General features: G+C 50.3%; 2 protein-coding genes across 2 annotated transcripts in view; one reads left to right on the forward strand and one right to left on the reverse strand.

Moving 5' to 3' along the window:
• Window positions 1–590: 590 nt before the first annotated feature.
• On the reverse strand, window positions 591–17,285 carry tcf19l (transcription factor 19 (SC1), like). Its single transcript, XM_055631989.1, has 3 exons — window positions 16,796–17,285; window positions 10,989–11,763; window positions 591–4,875 (listed from the first exon to the last, which is right to left on the reverse strand). Exons 1-3 carry the CDS (start codon window positions 17,076–17,078, stop codon window positions 4,620–4,622), a joined length of 1,314 nt encoding a protein of 437 aa, XP_055487964.1. The 5' UTR covers window positions 17,079–17,285; the 3' UTR covers window positions 591–4,619.
• A 5,037-nt stretch (window positions 17,286–22,322) lies between these two features.
• The window catches only part of cchcr1 (coiled-coil alpha-helical rod protein 1), a 40,670-nt gene continuing 38,628 nt past the window's right edge, over window positions 22,323–24,364 (forward strand). The window contains exon 1 of the mRNA XM_055631994.1: window positions 22,323–22,565. Coding sequence (XP_055487969.1) covers window positions 22,502–22,565 — 64 coding nt within the window. The 5' untranslated portion in view covers window positions 22,323–22,501. The remainder of the gene's footprint in view (window positions 22,566–24,364) is intronic.

Genomic DNA, 24,364 nt, shown 5'->3' on the forward strand with positions numbered 1-24,364 from the left:
TGAGGAAGTGGCTTGGGCTACCGAGATGCCTCAGCAGCATAGGACTCTATACGGTGGGCGGCGCGACTCACGTCGCAGCGGCCTCTGCAGTCCGTCTGTCTTTTTGTTATTTTTTGTCCCGTTTTAATGTAGTTTTTCTTTTTTTTAGTGGGGTATGTATGTGTTTGTGTGTGGGGGGGGGGGGGAATTTTAAAATCTTTCCCCTGCACGGAGAACCCGACCTTTTCCCTGTTGGGTCTCCGATGTCATTGGGGCTGCAACGTGGAGCGGCCTCCAGCAGGAACGACCTGGGGCTCCAGTCACGGAGCTGCGGTCCTACTCGCCATCGTAGAGCTGGCCGAGTTCGGAGCGGGTGGAGCTGTGGTGGCGCGCTGCTGCGACCCGACCCTTGGAGATTCGGAGGCTCCACCGCAGGTTCGGTGGACAGTAATATCGGGAGCCCGCGGGTCCCTGCTGGGAGACCGCTTTTCGGGGCTTCCGCAACGGCGACTTCTCCCGCCCGAGTCGCGGGGTCGAGGAGTGCCTGGAGCAGGGCCTGACATCGCCCGGCGCGGCTTCAATGGCTGCAGGACTTTGATAGCGCCCTGTGGGACTTTGCTAGCGCCCTCCGGGGGCTCTAACAACAAGACCCGGCGTTAATGGCCGTGGGACAATTGCCATCGCCCGCCGGGGGGCTTTGACTCCGACATCGGGAGGGGAATGGGGAGTGCAGGGGAGAGATACGTTTTTTTGCCTTCCATCACAGCGAGGAGGAGATGCGCTGTGATGGATGTCTGTGTAAATTGTGTTGTGTCTTGGGTCTTTTTTTCTTGTGTGTATGACTGCAGAAACAACATTTCATTTGAGCCTCTATGAGGTTCAAGTGACAAGTAAATTGTATTGTATTGTATAAGAATGGAGCCCTCTCATTGCCAGTCTCAAGCCTGGTGGAGGAGTACAAATGTGCTGGTTTAGATAGGATTATTACAGTTATGAGGATGTATTGTAAGATGACTGTAATAATACAATTGTGCAAGTGTATTAATCAATGATATGTTAAGTAAAGAGCATATACCGTGCAGGTGAAATTGAGTTTAAAGGGGAGGAGTGTGGTGCATGTAATAGAAATGGTGTTACCTGCCTCCAAGTTAAAGGGGGAGGAGTGTTAGGTATGTGATATAATTAGCATATGTGATGTCTTGTGCAAGACTGAAGGTGGCGTCGTGGAATAAAGAAGCTTGTTAGTGTACTCCCATGTCCGAGTGTTATTTTAAGTCTGTTCCAAGCACCCAAATACACAACAGATAGAGCTGATAAAGATATATGGGAAGAAGGCAGGATAGGGGTACTGATTGGGAATCACAGCTGGCTCGAAGGGCCGAATGGCCTACTCCTGCACCTATAGTCTATTGTCTACAGCAAATGAAACAGGTCCTTCGGTCCAATTAGTGCACTCCCATCATCGATCACCCACTCACACTTTCTCATCCACTCCCTACACACTAGGGGCATTTTACTAAATGCACTTCACCAACAAACCCGTACATGCTTGGGATGTCCTTCCTCAAAGACGTACTAGAGGAAGACCACCTATTGCCTATTGGCTTTACATGATCAAACAAACCCGAGCACAGTCGAGAAGCAAATGCAAAAAATTGGTTGACAACTGTATATGAACGTAATTCCCTGCAAGCGACTGCCCATTTTGCTATCCAAAGATGGATGAGAAACTGTATAACATAAATACAATTTGTATCTTCATGCGGCAGGGAGCTCAGCAGCAAAAAGAATCGCTGACATCTACGGAAATGATGCAAGAAACTAAATCGGTTTCTTGAATCAGTTAAAACAATCAACCGATCCTTTGAAGAAGTTCTCCTCCACTCTCCAAATTTTTTTTTTGTCTACCTTCGATTATTCCAACATCTGCAGTTCCTTCTTAAACAACTGATCCTTTGTGCAGGACGGACATGCAGATGCTGGTTTACATCGAAGATAGACATCAAATGCTGGAGTAACTCAGCGGGATAGGCAGCATCTCTGGCGAGAAGGAATGGGTGACGTTTCGGGTCGAGACCCTTCCTCAGACTGACCCTTTGCCTTCCTGCCCACCTCCTGAATATCCAACTCTAACCAGGCAAATTTTGCATTGTCTGAAGGGCCTCGACCCAAAACGTCACCCATTCCTTCTCTCCAGAGATGCTGCCTGTCTCGCCGAGTTACTCCTAGCCTTTTGTGTCTATCTTCCAGCATTTAAGGCAATCTCCTCCCACAAGACTGAGTAGTAGGTTGATGTTGCAACCATCAAATCCTGACTAAAACAAAAAAACAAACAAACCAAGGATGCTGGAATCTTCCCGTTGAACACAAAGTGCTAGAGATGGTGCAACACAGAACATTGACTGTCCACATCCACCAGAGACGCTGCCCGACCAGGAATCACCGGATCCTGTCAAGCACCAATTGCCATCAGGCATGGCTTTACCCAAGAGCCAAGCTGCCCATGCATATCGGCACTGGCAACATTTGCAGCACATGCTAGCAGTGTTTGGATCCAGTCTTCACATAAACCTACCAGACAACTGACATAAACGTACCAGGCAATCGGCAAATACGAAACCAAATGGATTTTCACCCCTTCATGATAAACAACAAGTGGAATTCATTGCCACAGACAGCTGTGGAGGCCAAATCAATTGATATTTTAACGGCAGAGATAGATAGATTCTTGATTAGTACGAGTGTCAGGTGTTCTGGGGAGAAGGCAGGAGGGTCTTATAGAAACATATAAAATTATAAAAGGACTGGACAAGCTAGATGCAGGAAGAATGTTCCCAATATTGGGCGAGTCCAGAACCAGGGGCCACAGTCTTAGAATAAAGGGGAGGCCATTTAAGACTGAGGTGAGAAAAAACTATTTCACCCAGAGAGTTGTGAATTTGTGGAATTCCCTGCCACAGAGGGCAGTGGAGGCCAAATCCCTGGATGGATTTAAGAGAGAGTTAGATAGAGCTCTAGAGGCTAGTGGAATCAAGGGATATGGGGAGAAGGCAGGCACGGGTTGTTGATTGGGGACGATCAGCCATGATCACAATGAATGGCGGTGCTGGCTCGAAGGGCCGAATGGCCTCCTCCTGCACCTATTTTCTATGTTTCTATGTAACAGGGTTAGGAATGAGAGATAGATCAGCAATGATTGAATAGGAATGGACGATGGGCCGAATGGCCTAATTCTTCGCCTGTCACCTATGAAGACGTAGATGAATAGCAAAGGCTATTGCAATTAGCTAAGTTGTCAGATTGCAGCCAGATTAATGCAACATCCATGGTTCTGTCCCTTTAAGGAAACAATTAAGGGGCTGTCCCACTTGGGCCGTCATTTACGCGACAGGCCGGTAGTGAGACGGTCCCGTGAGAGTCGCGCGCATCATCATGCGTCCGCACAGCCGTCTGGAGCGCATGACGTCATTTGAAGATAGACACAAAATGCAGGAGTAACTCAGCGCGACCGGCAACATCTCTGGAAAGAAGGAATGGATGATGTTTCGGGTCGAGACTCTTCTTCAGTCGGAAAGAAGGGGCTTAACCCGAAACGTCACCCATTGCTTCTCTCCAGAGATGCTGCCGGCCCCGCTGATTTACTCCTGCATTTTGTGTCTATTTTCAATTTTCTTTGCCCCGCTCTGGGAGTAGGAGCTGATCCGGATCAGCAACGGCCGTGAGCCTCAGGCCGAGCTCGGCGATCGTATGCCTGCTTCTGCTGCTGTTGGAGGTGAGACGTTGCGTCGGCCAGGGTCTTGGGCTGTCCCACTTTGGCCGTCAGTTACGCGACAGGCCGTTGGCGGGCGAAGATTTAGTGCAGGACGAAGTACACACTCCTCCACGCCACTCCATGCGCCCGCCACCGCACTACCCACACGCTAGCAGGTCGCTTAAATGGCATGCGAAAGACAGCCAAGTGGGACAGGCCCTTTAGTCCATAATGGCCCGAATTCAGCAAAAGTAACGCTTGCTCCCTCTTTCTGTTTAAAGATGTGTTCAGAACGTTAATCTTGTGGCATGAAAAAAGTTTTGGTAAACGGAATTAAGAAAGTTGCGGGCAATTTGATCTAGCCCGATTCAGCCAAAGAAATTAAATTCCTCAGATCTTCACAGTCATTTTTCAAAGTTTGAAGACCGTGCTGATGTCTGAGGGTTGCCATACAGGCTTCGTCTGGGTGGATACAACCACAGAGGCAAATGTAGTAGAGTCCCCCTTTGGAGAAAACCAACCAAAATTGCAACATTTCAGTCCCAGGAAGGTTCGACTCAAAAAAGCACCGGTCCGCCCATGTTCTCCGGGGATGCTGCCCGACCCAGCCGAGTTATTCCAGCACTTGGTGCCTTTTTGTTTCAATTTGCTCGTCGGGTTCCGCTGTCAGTGCCCGCAATGTGGCCAGCACGTCTCCAGTTTAAGCGCGAGGGCCCTTTTAAAGTGTGGAGTTCGCTGGAAGGAAATGATGGATAAAGGGACTTTGCAGATCACTGACGTTTTCACTCGAGCTGACAAAGCTTGAAGGCAAAGCACGACTGGGAGGCGGCGGGCGGGCAGTGGGTGGGTGTGGGGGATATTTTGTCTTTTGGCGCACGCCGGGTGGCCATTACGTGCAGCCGCAGTGGAACTCCGCCGATGACTCCTTCATGGCAGAGTAGTTGCAACCCACACACTCCGTGTGATACCAAGCGTCACAGTCATCACACTGCACCCACTCCAGGGTGTCCTCCTGCGGCAGCTGGCACTGCTCAGCGGCACATTGCTCGGCAGAGTACAGCGTGCGGCTGAAGACCTGACACGTCACCTTGGAGCCAAGGGGAACGTTGCCCAAAGGGTGCTTCCGTGGTCTCCCCCGCTTCTTCCTGAAAGACAAAAGCCCACGAAAGTCAACAAACCCTCCTCGTTGCCGAGCAGTGATGATCAGCCATGATCACATTGAATGGTGGTGCTGGCACGAAGGGCCGAATTGCACCTATTGGATATTGTCTAAAACATGTGAAAGATTGTGCTAATGTCGATAGTTGCAGGAAACAGAGTTGAATATACTAGAAAAAACGAAACACGGAGAATAGTTTTTTTTTAAAATGATTTAGACAATAGGTCCAGGAGTAGGCCATTTGGCCCTTCGAGCCAGCACCGCCATTCAATGTGATCATCCTCAATCAGTACCCCGTTCCTGCCTTCTCCCCTTATCCCCTGACTCCGCTATCTTTAAGAGCCCTATCTAGCTCTCTCTTGAAAGCATCCAGAGAACCGGCCTCCGCCGCCCTCTGAGGCAGAGAATTTCACAGACTCACAACTCTCTGTGAGAAAAAGTGTTTCCTCGTCTCCGTTCTAAATGGCTTACCCCTTATTCTTAAGCTGTGACCCCTTGTCCTGGACTTCCCTAACATCGGGAACAATCTTCCTGCATCTAGCCTGTCCGGCTGAGTTACTCCAGCATTTTGTGTCAGTCTGTCTGTGATCTGCACCTGCAGTTCCTTGCTTCTACATTCCTTCCCTTTTGCTGGGTTGACTTTTGGAAAAGTCTGTTACCTGTGGTGAGTAAAGGAGTTTGGAAGGTTGCATGTAAAAGATTGCTGTGTGGGAAAGAAACAAATGCTGGAATAATCAAAGGTAGACATAAATGGTGGAGATACTCAGCAGGTGAGGCAGCAACTATGGAGTGAAGGAATAGGTGACGTATCAGGTCGAGACCCTTCTTCAGACTGATGTGGGGGGAAACGGGGAAGAAGAAAGGAAGAGGCGGATACAGTAGGCTGTGGGAGAGCTGGGAATGATTGAATGGCAGAGGAGACGGGATAGGCTGAATGGCCTAATTCTGCTCCTATCACTTATCTGCATGGACACAAAATGCTGGAATAACTCAGCGGGACAGGCAGCATCTCTGGAGAGAAGGGATGGGTGACGTTTTGGGTCGAGACCCTTCTTCAGACTGATTCAGGGGAGGGGGCGGTACAGAGATCGAATGTAGTCTGAGACAGTAAGACTAGTAGGAGAACTGGGAAGGGGAGGGGATGGAGAGAGAGGGAAAGCAAGGGCTATCTGAAGTTAGAGAAGTCAATGTTCATACCGCTGGGGTGTAAACTACCCAAGCGATATATGAGACGCTGCTCCTCTAATTTGCGGTGGGACTCACTCTGGCCATGGAGGAGGCCCAGGAGAGAACGGTCGGTTTCGGAATGGGAGGGGGAGTTGAAGTGCTGGGCCACCGGGAGATCGGGTTGGTTATTGTGAACCGAGTGGAGGTGTTGGGCAAAACGATCGCCAAGCCTACGCTTGGTATCACCGATGTAGAGCAGCCGACACCTAGAGCAGCGGATGCTATAGATGTGAAATTGGGGTACTGATTGGGGATGATCAGCCACGATCACATTGAATGGCAGTGCTGGCTTGAAAGGCCGAATGGCCTACTCCTACACCTATTGTCTGGTCTCCATCGTTCTCGGTCAGTGAATTTCAGGTCACAACAAATTGAAACACATAAGATTATAAGGGCTTGGACACACTATTCAGGAAACTGCCCGATGTTGGGGGAGACTGCCAGGGGCCACCCGCTTAGAATAAGGAGTAAGCCATTTAGAACGGAGACGAGGAAACCTTTTTTATCACAGCAGAGTGTGAGTCTGTGAATTCTCTGCCTCAGCAATCGGTTAGGCAGGTTCTCTTGCAAAAGAGAGAGCTAGATAGGGCACCACAGGATAGCGGACTTTTCCAAAAGGGGATCCAGCAAACGGGGTACTGAAGGATGATCAGCAAGGAATGGAGGTGCAGATCACGAGGGCAGAATGACCTCAAAATGCTGGACCTAATTTCTATGTTTCTATGACAGGCAGCATCTCTGGACAGAAGGAATGGGTGACCTTTTTTGCATCAAGCCCCTTCTTCAGACTAGTCTGTCTGCCTGTCGGATGCTGCCTGTCCCGCTGAGTTACTCCAGCATTTTGTATCGATCTTCGACAGGAACTAGCAACTGCAGTTCTTTTTTTTCCCCACACTGCTGGAGTATTGCACATTGGATAACTAAGTGTTGCCCATATGCTTGCAAATAGCTAATTTCCCTCTTAATTGGTGAGAAACTAGGAACTAAAATGGAGAATTGAATGTTTGTATCAGGGGTGGGGAACCTGTGGCCTTCTAGGCCATTAAGTGCCGCCATTTGAATGAATCCGAATTTTGTAGAACAAATCCTTTTATTTTTATTAATGCCTTTATTCGTCTTTTATTTTTTTTAATTTTAATCTTAAAATGAACGTATTTAAAATACCAAAGAGTAAAGAAGATTCAACTAAATAATCCTCCCCGACTGACGGACATAATTAAAACATTAGTAAGTCATGAGGGCTGTTTTAACACCTGTTATGCTCGTGATTTAGTTCTAATGCGACTCTGGACAGCAGTCACAACAAAGTCATTAAAACCAAAGATCCTATAGTGAGCAAGATCGATCACTCGACGAAAAAGACATAGTACGGTCATGGGCAGATTCATGGGTAATTTTCAGCCACATTTCCAGCACCGGCTTCCGTCTCCGCACCAAAGATCCCATAGGATACTAGTGCGGAGACGGAAGCCGGTTACGGAAACATCCTCGTAAAAATAAAAGTTATTTGGGAAAATTCTTCTCCTCATTTTCAGAATTAAAATTTATTAACACAAACTGTTCCCCCGCAACGTTGATTACACTGCGGGTCGGGTTACTGAAATGGATGAAAAAAAGGCCCACGTTCCGCTCCGTTGCGTACTACACATCAGCCCATTGCATTTAGCAGGAGTGGTCTATCTTGCTCTGCTATAGGATCTTTGATTAAAAAGTTAGTTAACTTTAGAATGAACAAACTTTTTTCATTTTCTTGAAGTTAGTACATAGTAGTTGGATTTTTACAAAATAATGTACATTTTGAGGTGTATCTAATTGATGTTTCCTGGATGCGACCATATTAGATTACAGCTAACTTAATGCGGCATTCCAACATGAAACGGTTTCCCATCCCTGGTTTGTACCATTGGGCAATAAGCTACCCAAGTAAAGCCTATGGCTGCACCCTGGCAATGGAGGGGAAACAGGGGAGAAGAGTGCTGGCAACACACGTAATCAGCATGCATCGCGACAAAACAAGATATCAAGGTCAGTTTGTCACATGTACCAGTTACGGTAGAGTGAAATACGAGTTACCAGGACAAATCTGAGTTCCCATCCGATATTTCCATTGCAAACGAATGGAGTGTAGGTGGCAGTGAAGAAAGCGAATGGCATGTTGGCCTTCATAACGGGAGGAGTTGAGTACGGGAGCAAAGAGGTCCTTCTGCAGTTGTACAGAGGGCCCTAGTGAGACCACACCTGGAGTATTGTGTGCAGTTTTGCTCCCCTAATTTGATAGAAGGACATTCTTGCTATTGAGGGAGTGCAGTGTAGGTTCACCAGGTTAATTCCCGGGATGGCGGGACTATCATATGCTGAGAGAATGGAGCGGCTGGGCTTGTACACTCTGGAGTTTAGAAGGATGAGAGGGCATCTTATTGAAGCATATAAGATCAGTGAGGTTTTGGACATGCTGGAGGCGTGAAACATATTCCCGATGTTGGGGGAGTCCAGAACCAGGGGCCGCAGTTTAAGGATAAGGGGTAAGCCATTTGGAACGGAGATGAGGAAACACTTTTTCACACAGGGAGTAGCGAGTCTGTGGAATGCTTTGTCTCTGAGGGCGGTGGAGGCCGGTTCTCTGGATACTTTCAAGAGAGCTAGATAGTGCTCGTAAAGATAGCGGAGTCAGAGGATATGGGGAGAAGGCAGGAACGGGGTACTGATTGTGGATGATCAGCCATGATCACATTGAATGGCGGTGCTGGCTCGAAGGGACGAATGGCCTCCTCCTGCACCTATTGTCTATTGACTTAAGCATAGACACAAACAGCTTGAGTGACTCAGCGGGTCAGCCAGCATCTTCGCAGAGAAGGAATGGTTGACGTTTCGGGTCAAGACCCTTCTTCAAACTGAGTCGGGGGAGAGGGAAACTGGAGATATGGAAGGGTCAGGTGTGAAAACGACTGATCAAAGCAGATGACGATTAAGGAAACGTAGAATGATTCATAGAATGGGGGGGGGGGGCATGGATGGCTGGGGGGGGGGGGGGGGGGGGTGACTTCTCTGCAAAGAGGCTGCTTGTCCCGTAGTTACTCCAGCATTTCGTGCCTATCTTCGCTGCTAACCAGCATAAGGAACAGGAGTAGAATTAGACTTGATAGTCTGAATGGCCTATCATGGCTAATTCATCTCTCCCTCTCAACCCGATTCTCCTGCCTTCTCCCCAAAACCTCTGATACCTGGCAATGCGTGCCTGCAGTTCCTTCCTACACAAATGTGCAATCTGCAAAGTGCAGTATTACTCGAGAAAACATGAAGTTTATTATTACACTTTTCATCCACATGCAACATTGATCTAAATTGAATCATTTGAACCCATTTTTTTTTTCTGGAGCAAAGAATGCTGAGGTGTGACCCGAGGCGTATATAATGAAATCAAGGGTGGCAGAAATATGTTGGATGCTCAGTCTCTTTGCTCCCCAAAATAGGGAATTCTGAAACTAGGGGGCAGAGATGATTCGCATTCTTATAGGCAATAGGTGCAGGAGTAGGCCTTCAATCCTTTCAAGAGAGAGCTAGATATGGCTCTTAAAGATAGCAGAGTCAGGGGATATGGGGAGAAGGCAGGAACGGGGTACTGATTGTGGATGATCAGCCATGATCACATTGAATGATGGTGCTGGCTCGGGGGGGGGGGGGGGGGGGGGGGGGCGCTAATGGCCTATTCCTGCACCTATTGTCTAATGGGACATTCACCGTGACCATGGCAGATCATCCACAATCAGTACCCCGTTCCTGCCTTCTCCCCATATCCCCTGACTCCGCTATCTTTAAGAGCCCTATCTAGCTCTCTTGAAAGTATCCAGAGAACTGGCCTCCACTGTGTAATTCTCTTGAGGCAGAGAATTACACAGACTCAAAAGTCTGTGTGAAAAAGTGTTTCCTCATCTCAGTTCTAAATGGCTTACCCCTTATTCTTAAACTGTGTGTGGGCCCTGGTTCTGGGCTCCCCCAACATCGGGAACATGTATCCTGCCTCGAGCGGGTCCAAGCCCTAAATAATCTTACATGTTTCAATAAGATCTCCTCTCATCCTTCTAAATTCCAGTGTATACTTGATTGGTAAGAGTGTCGAAGGTTACAGGGCAAAGGGAGGAGAATGGAGCTGAGAGGGAAAGAAACATCTGCCATGAGTGAATGGCAGAGTAGACTCAGTGGGCCGAATGGGCAGAAGGCTGTGGAGGCCAAGTCGATGGATATTTTTAAGGCAGAGACAGATGGATTCTTGATTAGTACGGGTGTCAGGGGTTATGCGGAGATGGCAGGAGAATGGTGTTGGGAGGGAGAGGTAGATCAGCCATGAATGAATGGCGGAGAAGGCTTGATGGGCCGTATGGCCTAATTGTGCTCTTATGACATGATCATAAATGAATAGAAACAGAAACATAGAAAATAGGTGCAGGAGTAGGCCATTCTGCCCTTCGAGCCTGCACCGCCATTCAATATGATCATGGCTGATCATCCAACTTAATATCCCATCCCTGCCTTCTCTCCATACCCCCTGATCCCTTTAGCCACAAGGGCCACATCTAACTCCCTTTTAAATATAGCCAAAGAACTGGCCTCAACTACCTTCTGTGGCAGAGAGTTCCAGATTCACCACTCTCTGTGTGAAAAATGTTTTTCTCATCTCGGTCCAAAAATATTTCCCCCTTATCCTTAAACTGTGACCCCTTGTTCTGGACTTCCCCAACATCGGGAACAATCTTCCTGCATCTAGCCTGTCCAACCCCTTAAGAATTTTGTCAGTTTCTATAAGATCCCCCCTCAATCTTCTGAATTCTAGCGTGTACAAGCCGAGTCTATCCAGTCTTTCTTCATACGACTTACCCAGTGGGGGTGAGGTGGGCATTATCCGTCGGGCTTCGGAGAATATGAGCACTGTGCTCCAGTTTGTGCTTCTTGACCGTTGGCTTTGGACCGGGCGGCGTCAGTGCCCGAACGCCCAGAGTCAATTGCCGTAGGAGATCAGGGTCGACGTCAGACTCGGACTTACAGTGCCGGCGACTGGTGGCACTTTGCTGAACCTCCACCGAAAACCGCTGTATCTCCTCCTCCAGTTCGATGTCGGGGAGGACAGTGTGAACCGTCTTCCGCCTGTGTTTGGCTGCCGGCCGCGTTGGGGTAGGGACGGTAGCAACGGCAGCCGCGGAGTCGCTCGGGCGGCGCCCGTCCAGGGAGAAGCGTCGGAACTTGCCCGGGATCCCCCTCGCGTCTCCGCCCCCCCACTCGGACTGGAAGGGGGGCAGCTGCGACTTCAGCGTACTGATGCTGCCGATGGAGTTGAGGATCAGCGTGGCCCGCGAGGCCGCTGGCGCCTCGGTGAAGCTGCGGATCCTGGCGCCCTGCGGAGAGATGCACTTGTCCGTGGAGCGGACGGGCCGGAATCCGCTCTGCTCCCGGACCTTGGGGAGCGTTATGGCGTCAAAGTCCGCCGGACGCACCCGGACCTTTTGGAACAGGAAGTAAAACTCGGAGTCCTGCTGACTTGCCACACAACCCTCCGGAATGTTCGCCGCATCCGGGTGGCCGAAGGTCACCGTGTCTCCATCCGCCACCTCCGTCCTTTCTCCTTTGGGTATGCGGACATCATTCACAAAAGTACCTGGAGAGACACACACACACACACACATACACATACACACAGCCATAAGAATAATCAATTTTCGATGAAGTAAGATGACAATCAGCTTGCAAACATTTCGATCAGTCTATTGTCACAAGTACCGAGGTACAGTAAATAGCTTTTTTGTGATAATAGGCAATAGACAACAGGTGCAGGAGTAGGCCATTCGGCCCTTCGAGCCAGTACTGCCATTCAATGTGATCATGGCTGATCATCCCCAATCAGTACCGCGTTCCTGCCTTCTCCCCATATCCCCTGACTCCGCTATCTTTAAGAGCCCTATCTAGCTCTCTCTTGAAAACATCCAGAGAACCGGCCTCCACCGCCCTCTGAGGCAGAGAATTCCACAGACTCACCCCTCTCTGCGACAAAAAGTGTTTCATCTTGTCTCAGTTCTGAATGGCTTACCCCTTATTCTTAAACTGTGGCCCCTGGTTCTGGACACCCCCAACATCGGGAACATGTTTCCTGCCTCTAGCCTGTCCAAGCCCTTAACAATCTTATACAGTTTAAGAAGGAACTGCAGATGTGGAAAATCGAAGGTAGACAAAAATACTGGAGAAACTCAGCGGGTGAGGCAGCATCTACGGAGCGAAGGACATGGGCAACGTTTCGGGTCGAAGAAGGGTCTCGACCCAAAAAGTTGTCTATTTCCTTTGCTCCAGAGGTACAGTGAATAGGTATCCAATAATGACATGCTATCCAATCGGTAGGAAGACTATACGTCATTCCATTCAAGCAGACAACACTATACAGATTCAGGATAAAGGGAAGATAGACAAAAATGCTCGAGAAACTAACCCGCTGAGTTTCACCAGCATTTTTGTCGACCTTCGATTTTTCCAACACCTGCAGTTCTTTCTTAAACAGGATAAAGGGAATAATGTTTAGTGCAGGATAAAGTCCAGTAATGTCTAATTAGTTTAGTTTCATTTGGAGATACGGAGTGGAAACGGGCTAGGAAACTGACCAGCGATCCCCGTGCACTAACATTATCCCACAAGCACCAGGGACAAATTCCAACCACATAAGAATAAGGAGGAAGCCATTTAGAACGGAGACGAGCAAACACTTTTTCTCATGATTGAAAGATTGAAAAAACTAGGCTTTTATTCACTGGAGTTTAGAAGGATGAGGGGAGAAACATATAAAATTATAAAAGGACTGGACAAGCTAGATGCAGGAAACATTGTTGGGCGAGTTCAGAACCAGTCTTAGAATAAAGGGGAGGCCATTTAAGACTGGGGTGAGAAAAAACGTTTTTACCCAGAGAGTTGTGAATTTATTGAATTCCCTGTCACAGAGGCCAGTGGAGGCCAAATCACTGGATGGATTTAAGAGAGTTAGATAGCGCTCTAGGGGCTATTGGAATCTAGGGATATGGGGAGAAGGCAGGCACGGGTTGTTGATAGGGGACGATCAGCCACGATACCAATGAATGGCGGTGCTGGCTCGAAGGGCCGAATGGCCTCCTCCTGCACCTATTGTCTATGTTTCACAGAGTGGTGAGTCTGTGGAATTCTCTGCCTCAGAGGGCAGTGGTGTGGAGTTTTCTGGATGGTTTCAAGAGAGCTAGATAGGGCTCTTTAAAAAAGCGGAGTCAGGGGATATGGGGGGGGGGAAGGCAGGAACGGGGTACTGATTGGGGATGATCAGCCATGATCACATTGAATGGCGGAGCTGGCTCGAAGGGCCGAATGGCCTACTCCTGCACCTATTGTCTATTATCAAGCCAAATAACCTATAACCTGGACGTCTTTAGAGTGTGAGAGGAAACTGGAGTCCCGGAGAAAAGCTGCGCAGGTAATGGGGAGAACGTGCAAACTCCAAACAGACAGCACCAATGAATCAGGATCAAACTCAGATTGCTGGCGCTGTAAGAAAGCAACTATACCGCTGCGCCATCGTGGGTCTTCAACGAGATAGATGGTAGGTCAGGACCGCTCTCTAGTTGATGATAGGATGGTTTGGATGCCCAATAACGGCTGAGGAGAAATTGATTCCTCAAATGCTGAGAGAATGGAGCGGCTGGGCTTGTACACTCTGGAGTTTAGAAGGATGAGAGGGCATCTTATTGAAACATATAAGATTACTAAGGGTTTGGACACGCTAGAGGCAAGAAACATGTTCCCGATGTTGAGGGAGTCCAGAACCAGGGGCCACACAGTTTAAGAATAAGGGGTAAGCCATTTAGAACGGAGACGAGGAAACACATTTTCACCCAGAGAGTTGTGAGTCTGTGGAATTACTCCAGCTTTTTATGTTTACCTTCGGTTTAAACCTGCATCTGCAGATCCTTCCTACACAGAGCATCTCTCACACAGAGAGTTGCGAGTCTATGGAATTCTCCGCCTCAGAGGGCGGTGGAGGCAGGTTCTCTCGACACTTTCAAGAGAGAGCTAGATAGGGCACTTAAAGATAGCGGAGTGAGGGTAAATGGGGAGAAGGCAGGAACGGGGGGTACTGATTGGGTATGATCAGCCATGACCTCGAAGGGCCGAATGGCCTACTCCTGCACCTATTCTGAATCTGTCGGTGCGCGTTTTTGCATTTCTTGGCATTGACTCAGAAGGTGCAAGTCAGACAGTTCCCCGTTAATGTAGACTTAGTGACCCATGACTCTGCTTTGCTTTCCCCTCTCAGTGAAGAAGCACCTGGCTCTGCGCCCCAGCGTAAACAGGATTACAAACACCAGAATGCCGCGCTGGTTTAGAGAGCAAATCACAGATGTGATCGCTTGTCAAACCACATGGCGCTGCCTTCTAATGGGCCATCTGTCTGGGGAGAGGGATTACAGGAACAGGGCAGTCATCTCAATTTACAATTGTGGGCCTCTAATGAACAAATGGAAGCAGCTTGCGTTAATATATCCCCAACCCCAAATGCCAAATGTCATGAGAGTGACAGCCAGAGGCAGTTGACAAAGTGAGACATAATGATTTCCACACTTTCAAGAGAGCTAGATAGATAGGGCTCTTAAAGATAGCGGAGTCAGGGGATATGGGGAGAAGGCAGGAACGGGCTACCGATTGTAGATGATCAGCCATAATCACATTGAATGGCGGTGTTGGCTCGAAGGGCCGAATGGCCTATTCCTGCACCTATTGTTTATTGAGACCCTTCTTCATTATCACTCCCTACCCTCTTCGCCTTCTTCTACGAAAATCTATCCCCCATGAATCCCTCGTTTAAATAGAGATTTGTCTTTTCCATTGAATTCGCCTTCTCCTCTACCCCCTCTCTCACTATCCCCCATCTCCCTCCACTCGCCGTGTTGTAAATCCCTCTCTCCCCTCTCTCCTGCTTTCCATTCCCTCATTCGCCCCCCTCCCCTCTCCCCCCCTATTCTCCCCTCTCTCCCCCCCCAACTGAACCTTTATCTCATGTTCCTCCTACATATTCTGTTGTGCTGCAGCAAGTAAGAATTGCATTGTCCTATCTGGGACCCAAGACATCCTCTCGACTCTGACTGACCTCCCCCCCCCCCCCTCCTCTCCTCTCCCATCTCTCCCCTCTCCATCCCCCTCTCACTCCCCCCCCTCCCATCTCCTCCCCCCTCTCCCCCTCCCTCCCTCTGAACTTTTAGCTCCTGTTCTGTATTATGTTTACATTTTCTGTTGTGCTGCAGCAAGTAAGAATTGCATTGTCCTATCTGGGACACATGACAACAAACCAACTTGACTTGACTCTTTCCCCCCCCCATCTCCTTCCCTTTCCCCCCCCCCCCCCCCCCCTCCCCTCTCCTCTCCTGACTTTTCCCCCTTCTCCTTTGTTTACATCCACTCTCCCCCTCTCTCTTCCTTCCCCCCTCCTCTTCCCCTCCCTATCTCCTCTCCTCCCCACTCCTCCCCCCTCTCCCCTCACTGAACTTTTATCTCCTGTTCTGTATTATGTTTACATTTTCTGCAGTGCTGCAACAGAAAATGTAAACATAATACAGAACAGGAGATAAAAGTTACTTGATCGGAAGGCACACGTCTGAATGGAGTTCAGACGTGTGCCTTCCGATCTAACTTTTATCTCCTGTTCTGTATTATGTTTACATTTTCTGTTGTGCTGCAGCAAGTAAGAATTTCATTGTCCCATTTTGGACACTCTTGGAGTTGACTCTTCCCCCCCCTCCTCTTTCCTCCTCTCTCCTTCTCCCTACACTGAACTCTATCTCCTGTCCTGTATTATGTTTACACATTCTGTTGCAATGTTTAGCAAGAATTCATTGTCTTGGGACACAATTGGTTTGACTCTCCACCTTCCCCCCTCCCCTCCCTCCTCCCTGTATTATGTTTACAATATTGTTGTTGCCTCCCCTTCTCCAATGTCCCCCCCCCCCTCTCCAAGGACTCTCTCCCCCCCCACACTGAACTTGTATCTCCTGTTCTGTATTATGTTCGCATTTTCTGTTGTGCTGTAGCCAAGCAAGAATTTGATTGTCTGGGACACTCTTGGCTTGTCTTCCCCCCCCCCCCCCCTCCGCTCCTCCACTCTCCTCTCCCCCCTCCCTCTCCTCTCCCTACACTGAACTTTTATCTCCTGTTCTGTATTATGTCTACAATATTCTGTTGCAAGCAGCAAGCAAGAATTTCATTGTCTGGGACACTCTTGGTTTGACTCTCCACCTCTGCCCCCCTCCCCTCCCCACACTTTTACCTCCCGTTCTGGATTATGTTTACAATATTGTGTTGTGCTGCATTGTGTGAATATCAATGTCCCATCTGGGACACTCTTGACATGACTCTCCCCCCTATCCCCTACACTGAACTGTTATCCCCTGTTCTGTATTATGTTTAAAATATTGTGTTGTACTGCATCAAAGCAAGAATGTAATTGTTATATCTGGGACACTCTTGACATGACTCTCCCCCCTATCCCCTACACTGAACTTTTATCTCCTGTTCTGTATTATGTTTACAATATTGTGTTGTGCTGCATCGAGCAAGAATGTCATTGTCCCACCTGGACTCTTGACTTGATTCTCTCTACCCCTCTCCACTCCCCTCTCCCCTGTCCTCACCGTTGGTGCTCCTGTCCACGACGTACACGGTCCATTCCCCGGCCGGCTCCGGGCTCCTGTGGGCCTGCAGCTCAGCGTGTACCCGGGAGATGAGCTGGTCGGCGCGGCCCGAGCTGAGGCGCAGGTCGGTGAGGTCGGCCTGTCGGCCCAGGCGGAAGGTGCAGCGTTGCCCGCGGGGCAGGAAGGTGTAGAGGTCGCTGGGGCTGGGGCTGGGGCCGGGGCTGGGCTGGGGCCCGGGGCCGATCCGCAGCAGCTGCAGACACGGCTGCACCTCCGACAGCATCGTCGCCCTGTCTGTCTCTGTCCCACAGCTGGCGGGCGGGCGGGAGCCGGGCCGCCCTCACGTCATCAAAACCCGCGCTCCCCGACCCCACCAATACACTACGTCATCAAATCCCGCGCTCCCCGACCCCACCAATGCACTACGTCATCAAAACCCGCGCTCCCCGACCCCACCAATGCACTACGTCATCAAAACCCGGGGGGGGGACACTAGAGGGTCACGTCACCAAAACCCGCGCTCCCCCGACCCCACCAATACACTACGTCATCAAAACCCGGGGGGGGACACACTAGAGGGTCACGTCATCAAAACCCGCGCTCCCCGACCCCACCGATACACTACGTCACCAAAACCCGGGGGGGAGGGGGAAGGTTTACGTGACCAAAATCGGGGTTGGAGGCATCACTTCATCGAAACCCGCGCTTCCAACCCGACCCCCCACACTACGTCATCAAAATCCGGAGAGGGAGGGGGGGAGGGGGTGCGTTATCGAATTCGGGGTTCGGGGCAACACGTCATCAGAATCGGGGCCAGGAGGGGGGGGGGGGGGTGGGTGTCACGTCATCGGAATCGGGGGTCAGGAGGTTGAACGTCATCGAAAGTGGGGTTCGGGTAAGGAGGTGGGGGTGGGGGGGGGGGGTCACGTCATGGAAAGCCGGGGTCGGCGGCGATTGTCCCGTCACCCGGAGGACCAGGCGGCGATTGTCCGGTCACCCGGAGGACCAGGCGGCGATTGTCCGGTCACCCGGAGGACCAGGCGGCGATTGTCCGGTCACCCGGAGGACCAGGCGGCGATTGTCCGGTCACCCGGAGGACCAGGCGGCGATTGTCCGGTCACCCGGAGGACCAGGCGGCGATTGTCCCGTCACCCGGAGGACCAGGCGGCGATTGTTCGGTCACCCGGAGGACCAGGCGGCGATTGTTCGGTCACCCGGAGGACCACGGTGCGCGCTCGCTCGCTCGCTCCCCTGGACGACAGCAACTCCCGCGCTCGCCCGCTCTTCTCCTTCTGTTTACAGGAAATCGCCTTTGAAAATTGGCGCGCTGCGGCTGCCGGCCGGCGGGCGGGCGGGCTCGCATCGCGAGATCTCACGCTCCGCGCATGCGGGTCGGCGACCTGGGGGCACACGGGGCAGGGCGGCGCCATCTTTGATGCTGGCGGACGTGACCATGGGCGCCAGGCAGAGCTGTCAGCAGCTGCTGTGCCCAAGGCTCCAGGCTCATGAGTGCTTCACTGTCATCTGTCACAGATGGAACAAATTTGATTATTTCTCCCCTCTCTCTCCTCCAACAGAATATGTTGGGGGAGTGAGACCACACCTGGAGTATTGTGTGCAGTTTTGGTCCCCAAATTTGAGGGAGGACATTCTTGCTATTGAGGGAGTGCAGCGTAGGTTCACCAGGTTAGATTCAGATTCAGATTCAGATTCAATTTTAATTGTCATTGTCAGTGTACAATACAGAGACAACGAAATGCATTTAGCATCTCCCTGGAAGAGCGACATAGCAAATGATTTGAATAAATACTAATAAGTGTCCGGGGGGGGTGATTGGCAGTCACCGAGGTACGTTGTTGAGTAGAGTGACAGCCGCCGGAAAGAAGCTGTTCCTCGACCTGCTGGTTCGGCAACGGAGAGACCTGTAGCGCCTCCCGGATGGTAGGAGGGTAAACAGTCCATGGTTGGGGTGAGAGCAGTCCTTGGCGATGCTGAGCGCCCTCCGCAGACAGCGCTTGCTTTGGACAGACTCAATGGAGGGGAGCGAGGAACCGGTGATGCGTTGGGCAATTTTCACCACCCTCTGCACTGTCTTCCGGACGGAGACAGAGCAGTTGCCATACCATACTGTGATGCAGTTGGTAAGGATGCTCTCGATGGTGCAGCGGTAGAAGTTCACCAGGATCTGAGGAGACAGATGGACCTTCTTCAGTCTCGTCAGGAAGAAGAGACGCTGATGAGCCTTCTTGATCAGAGTAGAGGTATTGTGGGTCCAAGAGAGGTCATCGGAGATGTTGACTCCCAGGAACCTGAAGCTAGAAACACGTTCCACCTCCGTCCCGTTAATGTGGATGGGGTGTGCGTGCCGCCTCTGGACTTCCTGAAGTCTACAATGAGCTCCTTGGTCTTCTTGGAGTTAATTCCCGGGATGGCGGGACTGTCGTATGCTGAGAGAATGGAGCAGCTGGGCTTGTGCACTCTGGAGTTTAGGATGAGAGGGTATCTTATTGAAACATTAAAGATTGTTAAGGGTTTGGACACGCTAGAGGTAGGAAACATGTTCCTGATGTTGGGGCAGTCCAGACCCAGGGGCTACACAGCTTAAGAATAAGGAGTAAGCCATTTAGAACTGAGACGAGGAAACACTTTTTCACAGAAAGTGGTGATCTGTGGAATTCTCTGATGCAGAGGGCGGTGGAGGCCAGTTCTTTGGATACTTTCAAGAAAGAGCTAGATGGGGCTCTGGAAGATAGCGGAGTCAGGGGATATGAGGAGAAGGCAGGAACGGGGTACTGATTGGGGATGATCAGCCATGATCACATTGAATGGTGGTGCTGGCTCGAAGGGCCGAATGGCCTACTCCTGCACCTATTATCTTTCCTCTACTCTTGAACAATATAATAAACAATTAAAAAAATGTTCAGTGTGTGCATTTACATACATATAAAAACACAATTACACATTTATGTTGCCTTCATAATGAGAGGATTTGAGGAAAGGAGTAAAGAGGTCCTTCTGCAGTTGTACAGGGCTCTGGTGAGACCACATCTGGAGTATTGTTTACAGTTTTGGTCTCTTAATTTGAGGAAGAACATCCTTGTGATTGAGGCAGTGCAGCGTAGGTTCCGAGGTTAATCCCCGGGATGGGACTGTCATATGAGGAAAGACTGGGCTTGTATTCATTGGAATTCAGAAGGATGAGAGGAGAACTTATAGAAACGTATAAAATTATAAAAGGACTGGATTAGCTGGATACAGGAAAAATGTTTCCCAATGTTGGGCGAGTCCAGACCCAGGGACCACAGTCCAAGAATAAATGGGAGGCCATTTAAAACTGAGATGAGAAAAAACTTTTTCACCCAGTGAGTTGTGAAATTGTGGAATTCAATACCACAGAGGGCAGTGGAGGCCAATTCACTGGGTGAATTTCAAAGAGAGTTAGATAGAGCTCTCGGGGCTAGCAGAATCAAGGGCTATGGGGAGAAGGCAGGCACGGGGTACTGATTGTGGATGATCAGCCATGATCACAATGAATGGCGATGCTGGCTCGAAGGGCCGAATAGCCTCCTCTTGTACCTATTTTCTATGTTTCTATATACGTACAGATACATACACTCCTCAACTAGCATGTCCACCACCATCATAGTGCTGAGAGATGCTCTACCTTGAGCTTTTCAGTGTATTACATCCATATCCAGATCCAGACATAAAACAAACAATAATAGTACCAGAAGCCAAGACCAATGCCCCCAAGTCTATGTAGTTCAGAGCTTATTTGAAGATTGGAGTCTTTAATAGGCTGATATAGAAACATAGAAAATAGGTGCATTCGGCCCTTCGAACCTGCACCGCCATTCAATATGATCATGGCTGATCATCCAACTCAGTATCCTGTACCTGCCTTCTCTCCATACCCCCTGATCCCTTTAGTCACAAGGGCCACATCTAACTCCCTCTTAAATATAACCAATATATATTACATATACATTATAACTTAATGTATGGTTTATTATGTTGTTTGCTCTTAATTATATTATACACACACACACACACACTTATATACATAAACATAATGTGCAGGAAAGAACTGCAGATGCTGGTTTAAAGCGAAGGGGGACTCAGGGCAGATGTCTGAAGAAGGGTCTCTCCAGAGATGCTGCCTGTCCCGCTGAGTTACTCCAGCATTTTGTGTCTATCTTCTACATTTATAATTACATACAGATAAAAACAAACCAACAATAATACTGCAAAAAGACCAAACCAATGCCTGTAAGCAGGGGGCGGGGTGATAAAGAAAGTTGCAGCACTTTGCAACTTTATCTGAATCTGAATGAATCTTTAGGGCTCAGACTTTGAGAGCGGCAGCATCGTGGAGGTGGGACCGAGAGGGCGCTGCTGGCGTTCTCCAGCCGGAGGACGGACGGTGCGGCACACGGGCTTGGCGCTGGTGGGAGGCGGGAGAGAGGGAAGGGGAAAGGAGAGAGAGAAGGGGAAGGAGAGAGAGAAGGGGAAAGGAGAGAGAGAAGGGGGAAGGAGAGAGAGAGGGGAAAGGAGAGAGAGAAGGGGAAAGGAGGGAGAAGAGGAAAGGAGAAAGATAAGGGGAAAAAGGAGGGAGAGAAGGGTAAAGGAGAGAGAGAAGGGGGAAGGAGAGAGAGAAGGGGAAAGGAGAGAGAGAGAAGGGGAAAGGAGAGAGAGAGGTGAAAAGGAGGGAGAGAAGGGGGAGGGAGAGAGAGAAGGGTGAAGGAGAGAGAAGAGAGTGAAGGAGAGATAGAAGGGGAAAGGAGAGGAGGGGAAGGGGAAAGAAGGGGAGAAGGAGAGAGGAGAGGGAAGGGGAAAGGAGAGAGAGAGTAGGGGAAGGGAGAGAGAGAGGGAAAGGAGGGAGAGAAGGGGAAAGGAGAGAGAGAGGAGAGGAAAGGAGAGAGGAGAGAGAGAAGGGGAAGGGAGAGAAAAGAGAGAAGGAGGGAGGGAAGGGGAAAGGAGAGAGAGAAGGGGAAGGAGAGAGAGAAGGGGAAAGGAGAGAGAGAAGGGGAAAGTAGAGAGAAGAGTGAAGGAGAGAGAAGGGCGAAGGAGAGAGAGAGAAGAGTGAAGGAGGGAGAGAAGGGGGGAAAGGAGAGAGAGAGAAGGGGAAAGGAGAGCGAGAAGGGAAAGGAGGGAGAGAAGGGGAAAGGAGAGAGAGAGAGAGGAGAGGGAGGGGGAGAGAGGGAAAGGAGAGAGAGAAGGAAGGGAGAGAGAAGGGGAAAGGAGAGAGAGACGGGGAAAGGAGGGAGAGAAGAAGGGGGGAAGGAGAGAGAGGAGAAGGTGAAAGGAGAGAGAAGGGGAAAGAAGAGAGAGAAGGGGAAAGGAGAGAGAGAGGAGGAGGGTGAAGGAGAGAGAAAAGGAAGGAGAGGGAGAGAGAGGAGAGGGAGGGAGGAAGAGGGTGGGAGTGAGAGGAGGGAGGAAGAGAGAGTGAGGGGACGGGGGTGGAGGGAAGGGAGGGGATACAGAGGGAGAGGGGAAGGGAGAGAGGGGAGAGGAAGGGGGAGAGGGAGAGAGAGGGGACGAGGGTGGGAGGGAGAGAGGGGGTAGGGAGGGGAGGGGAGGGGGGGTCAGAAGTAGAGTGGAGGAGGAGTGGGGGAGAGGAAAAGGACACAAGGGCTTGCCACTGGTTTGAGGTGAGAGAGAGTGGAGGCGGAGGAAGGGGAGAGGGACATCATCATCGCCGGGACGATGGAGGAGAGGCCGGGACCTGGCAGAGGCCTGGAGCCGCCGTCTGCTTTCTGGGGCAAAATAGGTACAAAGATTGTTTAAAATTAAAATAATCTTGAGCGAAACACAAAGTGCTGGAGGGGAGGAAGGCTGCGGGTCAGGCAGCATCTGCGGGTGGGATGGGGGATGGGGGGTGGGAGGATGAACTGACTGGGGGTGTGGGGGGGGGGGGGGGGGGGGGGGGAGGGGGGCTGGAGGAAAGGTGAGGGCAGGACAAAAGCCTTGCAGGGAACGGGTGGGTAGAGGTGAGGGTAGTGGGTGTGTGTGGGCAGATGGCTGGAGTAAATGAGAAAGGAGGCGAAAGGGTTTTCGGAGGAGGGGAGAGAAGAATAATGAAATTTAAAGCCGGAGGGGAGAGATGTTGGCGGAAGGGGATGGGGAACGGAGCGGGGGCAGGATAATGGGAGAAATGGGTCGGCAGGAGGGGGGAGGAACAGGAGGAAAGAGGGCTGGGATAATGGGAGAAAGGGGGGAGGTCTTGATTAGCCAGGATGTCAGAGATGGGGAGAATGGGGTCGAGAGGGAATGATAGATCAGTAGACCTGATGGGCCGAATGGTCTAATTCTGCCCCGATAATTTATGGGGTGGGGTGTGGAGGAACTTACTTATTATATTATGCCTCCTGGCATGCAGGGCAGCAACGAAGGTCCTTCTGTCTGTTCTGGGCAAGTCCATCATGCCCAGCAGTGTTGATTTCTTCAGTTGCTGTTTCCGTAACATATTTGTTTTACGAGAACTCAGGAACTCAGGAGATCAGGAATTAGGAGGACCAGGAATCAATCCTGATGTTCCGGGTGTTGTTTTTCTATTAAGACTGAGGTGAGAAACAACTTTTTCACCCAGAGAGTTGTGAATTTGTGGAATTCCCTGCCACAGAGGGCAGTGGAGGCCAAGTCACTGGACGGATTTAAGAGAGAGTTAGATAGAGCTCTAGGGGCTAGTGGAATCAAGGGATATGGGGAGAAGGCAGGCACGGGTTATTGATTGGGGACAATCAGCCATGATCGCAATGAATGGCGGTGCTGGCTCAAAGGGCCGAATGGCCTCCTCCTGCAACTATTTTCTATGTTTCTATGAGGCAGGGTTGTTAGCCCTGTGCTCAACCTCCAACCTGGAGGAGCAGTGGATCGCTCTTCGTCTCTTCGTCTCGCCTCTACCCTTCGACCTGTCCAGCACGGGAGACCCTAACAGGAGACGATTCTCCCACTGGCATCGCTCTAGGGGTCACTGAGACACACGGCGAGGTTGACATCCAACGGGGAGGACGAGGGGCAGGGAAATGGGCGCGCTTTGAGGGAAAGAGTTCTGGAGGACGGCGGAGGAAGAGGGATGGTGTAATGGGCGCACACCAAGGGAAGGGATGGGGGTGAAGCAGGAGGGTGGGGAAAGAGTGGCTGGATAATGGGTTGCCAACCGAGCAATCACCCAAAATGGTGCCAGAAACGTGGCAACTCTTGGGTCTCAGTGTAAACAACCACTCTTAGTGCAGTAGGATTGTGTCTGTGTATGGCACTTATTTTTGTTCCTGAACAGTATGCACCAAAAGGAATTTAATAGTGTCTAGGTACATGTGATAATAAAGTAGCATCAAACAATGTCAGGGAAATACTAGTGTGGAGAAAAGCTTGCAAAAAATATGGGCCATGATTCAACAAGAGTGGCACAGTAGTAGAGTTGCTGCCTCACAGCGTCAGAGACCAGGAATCGATCCTGACTACGGTCGTTGTCTGTACGGAGTTTGTTCGTTCTCCCCGTGACTGCTTGGGTTTTCTCCAGGTGACAATAGACAAGCGAAGGAATAGGCCACCATGACCAGAGTGACT

The sequence above is a fragment of the Leucoraja erinacea genome, unplaced genomic scaffold, assembly GCF_028641065.1.
Source record: "Leucoraja erinacea ecotype New England unplaced genomic scaffold, Leri_hhj_1 Leri_98S, whole genome shotgun sequence".
NCBI classification, from domain to species: Eukaryota; Metazoa; Chordata; class Chondrichthyes; order Rajiformes; family Rajidae; genus Leucoraja; species Leucoraja erinaceus.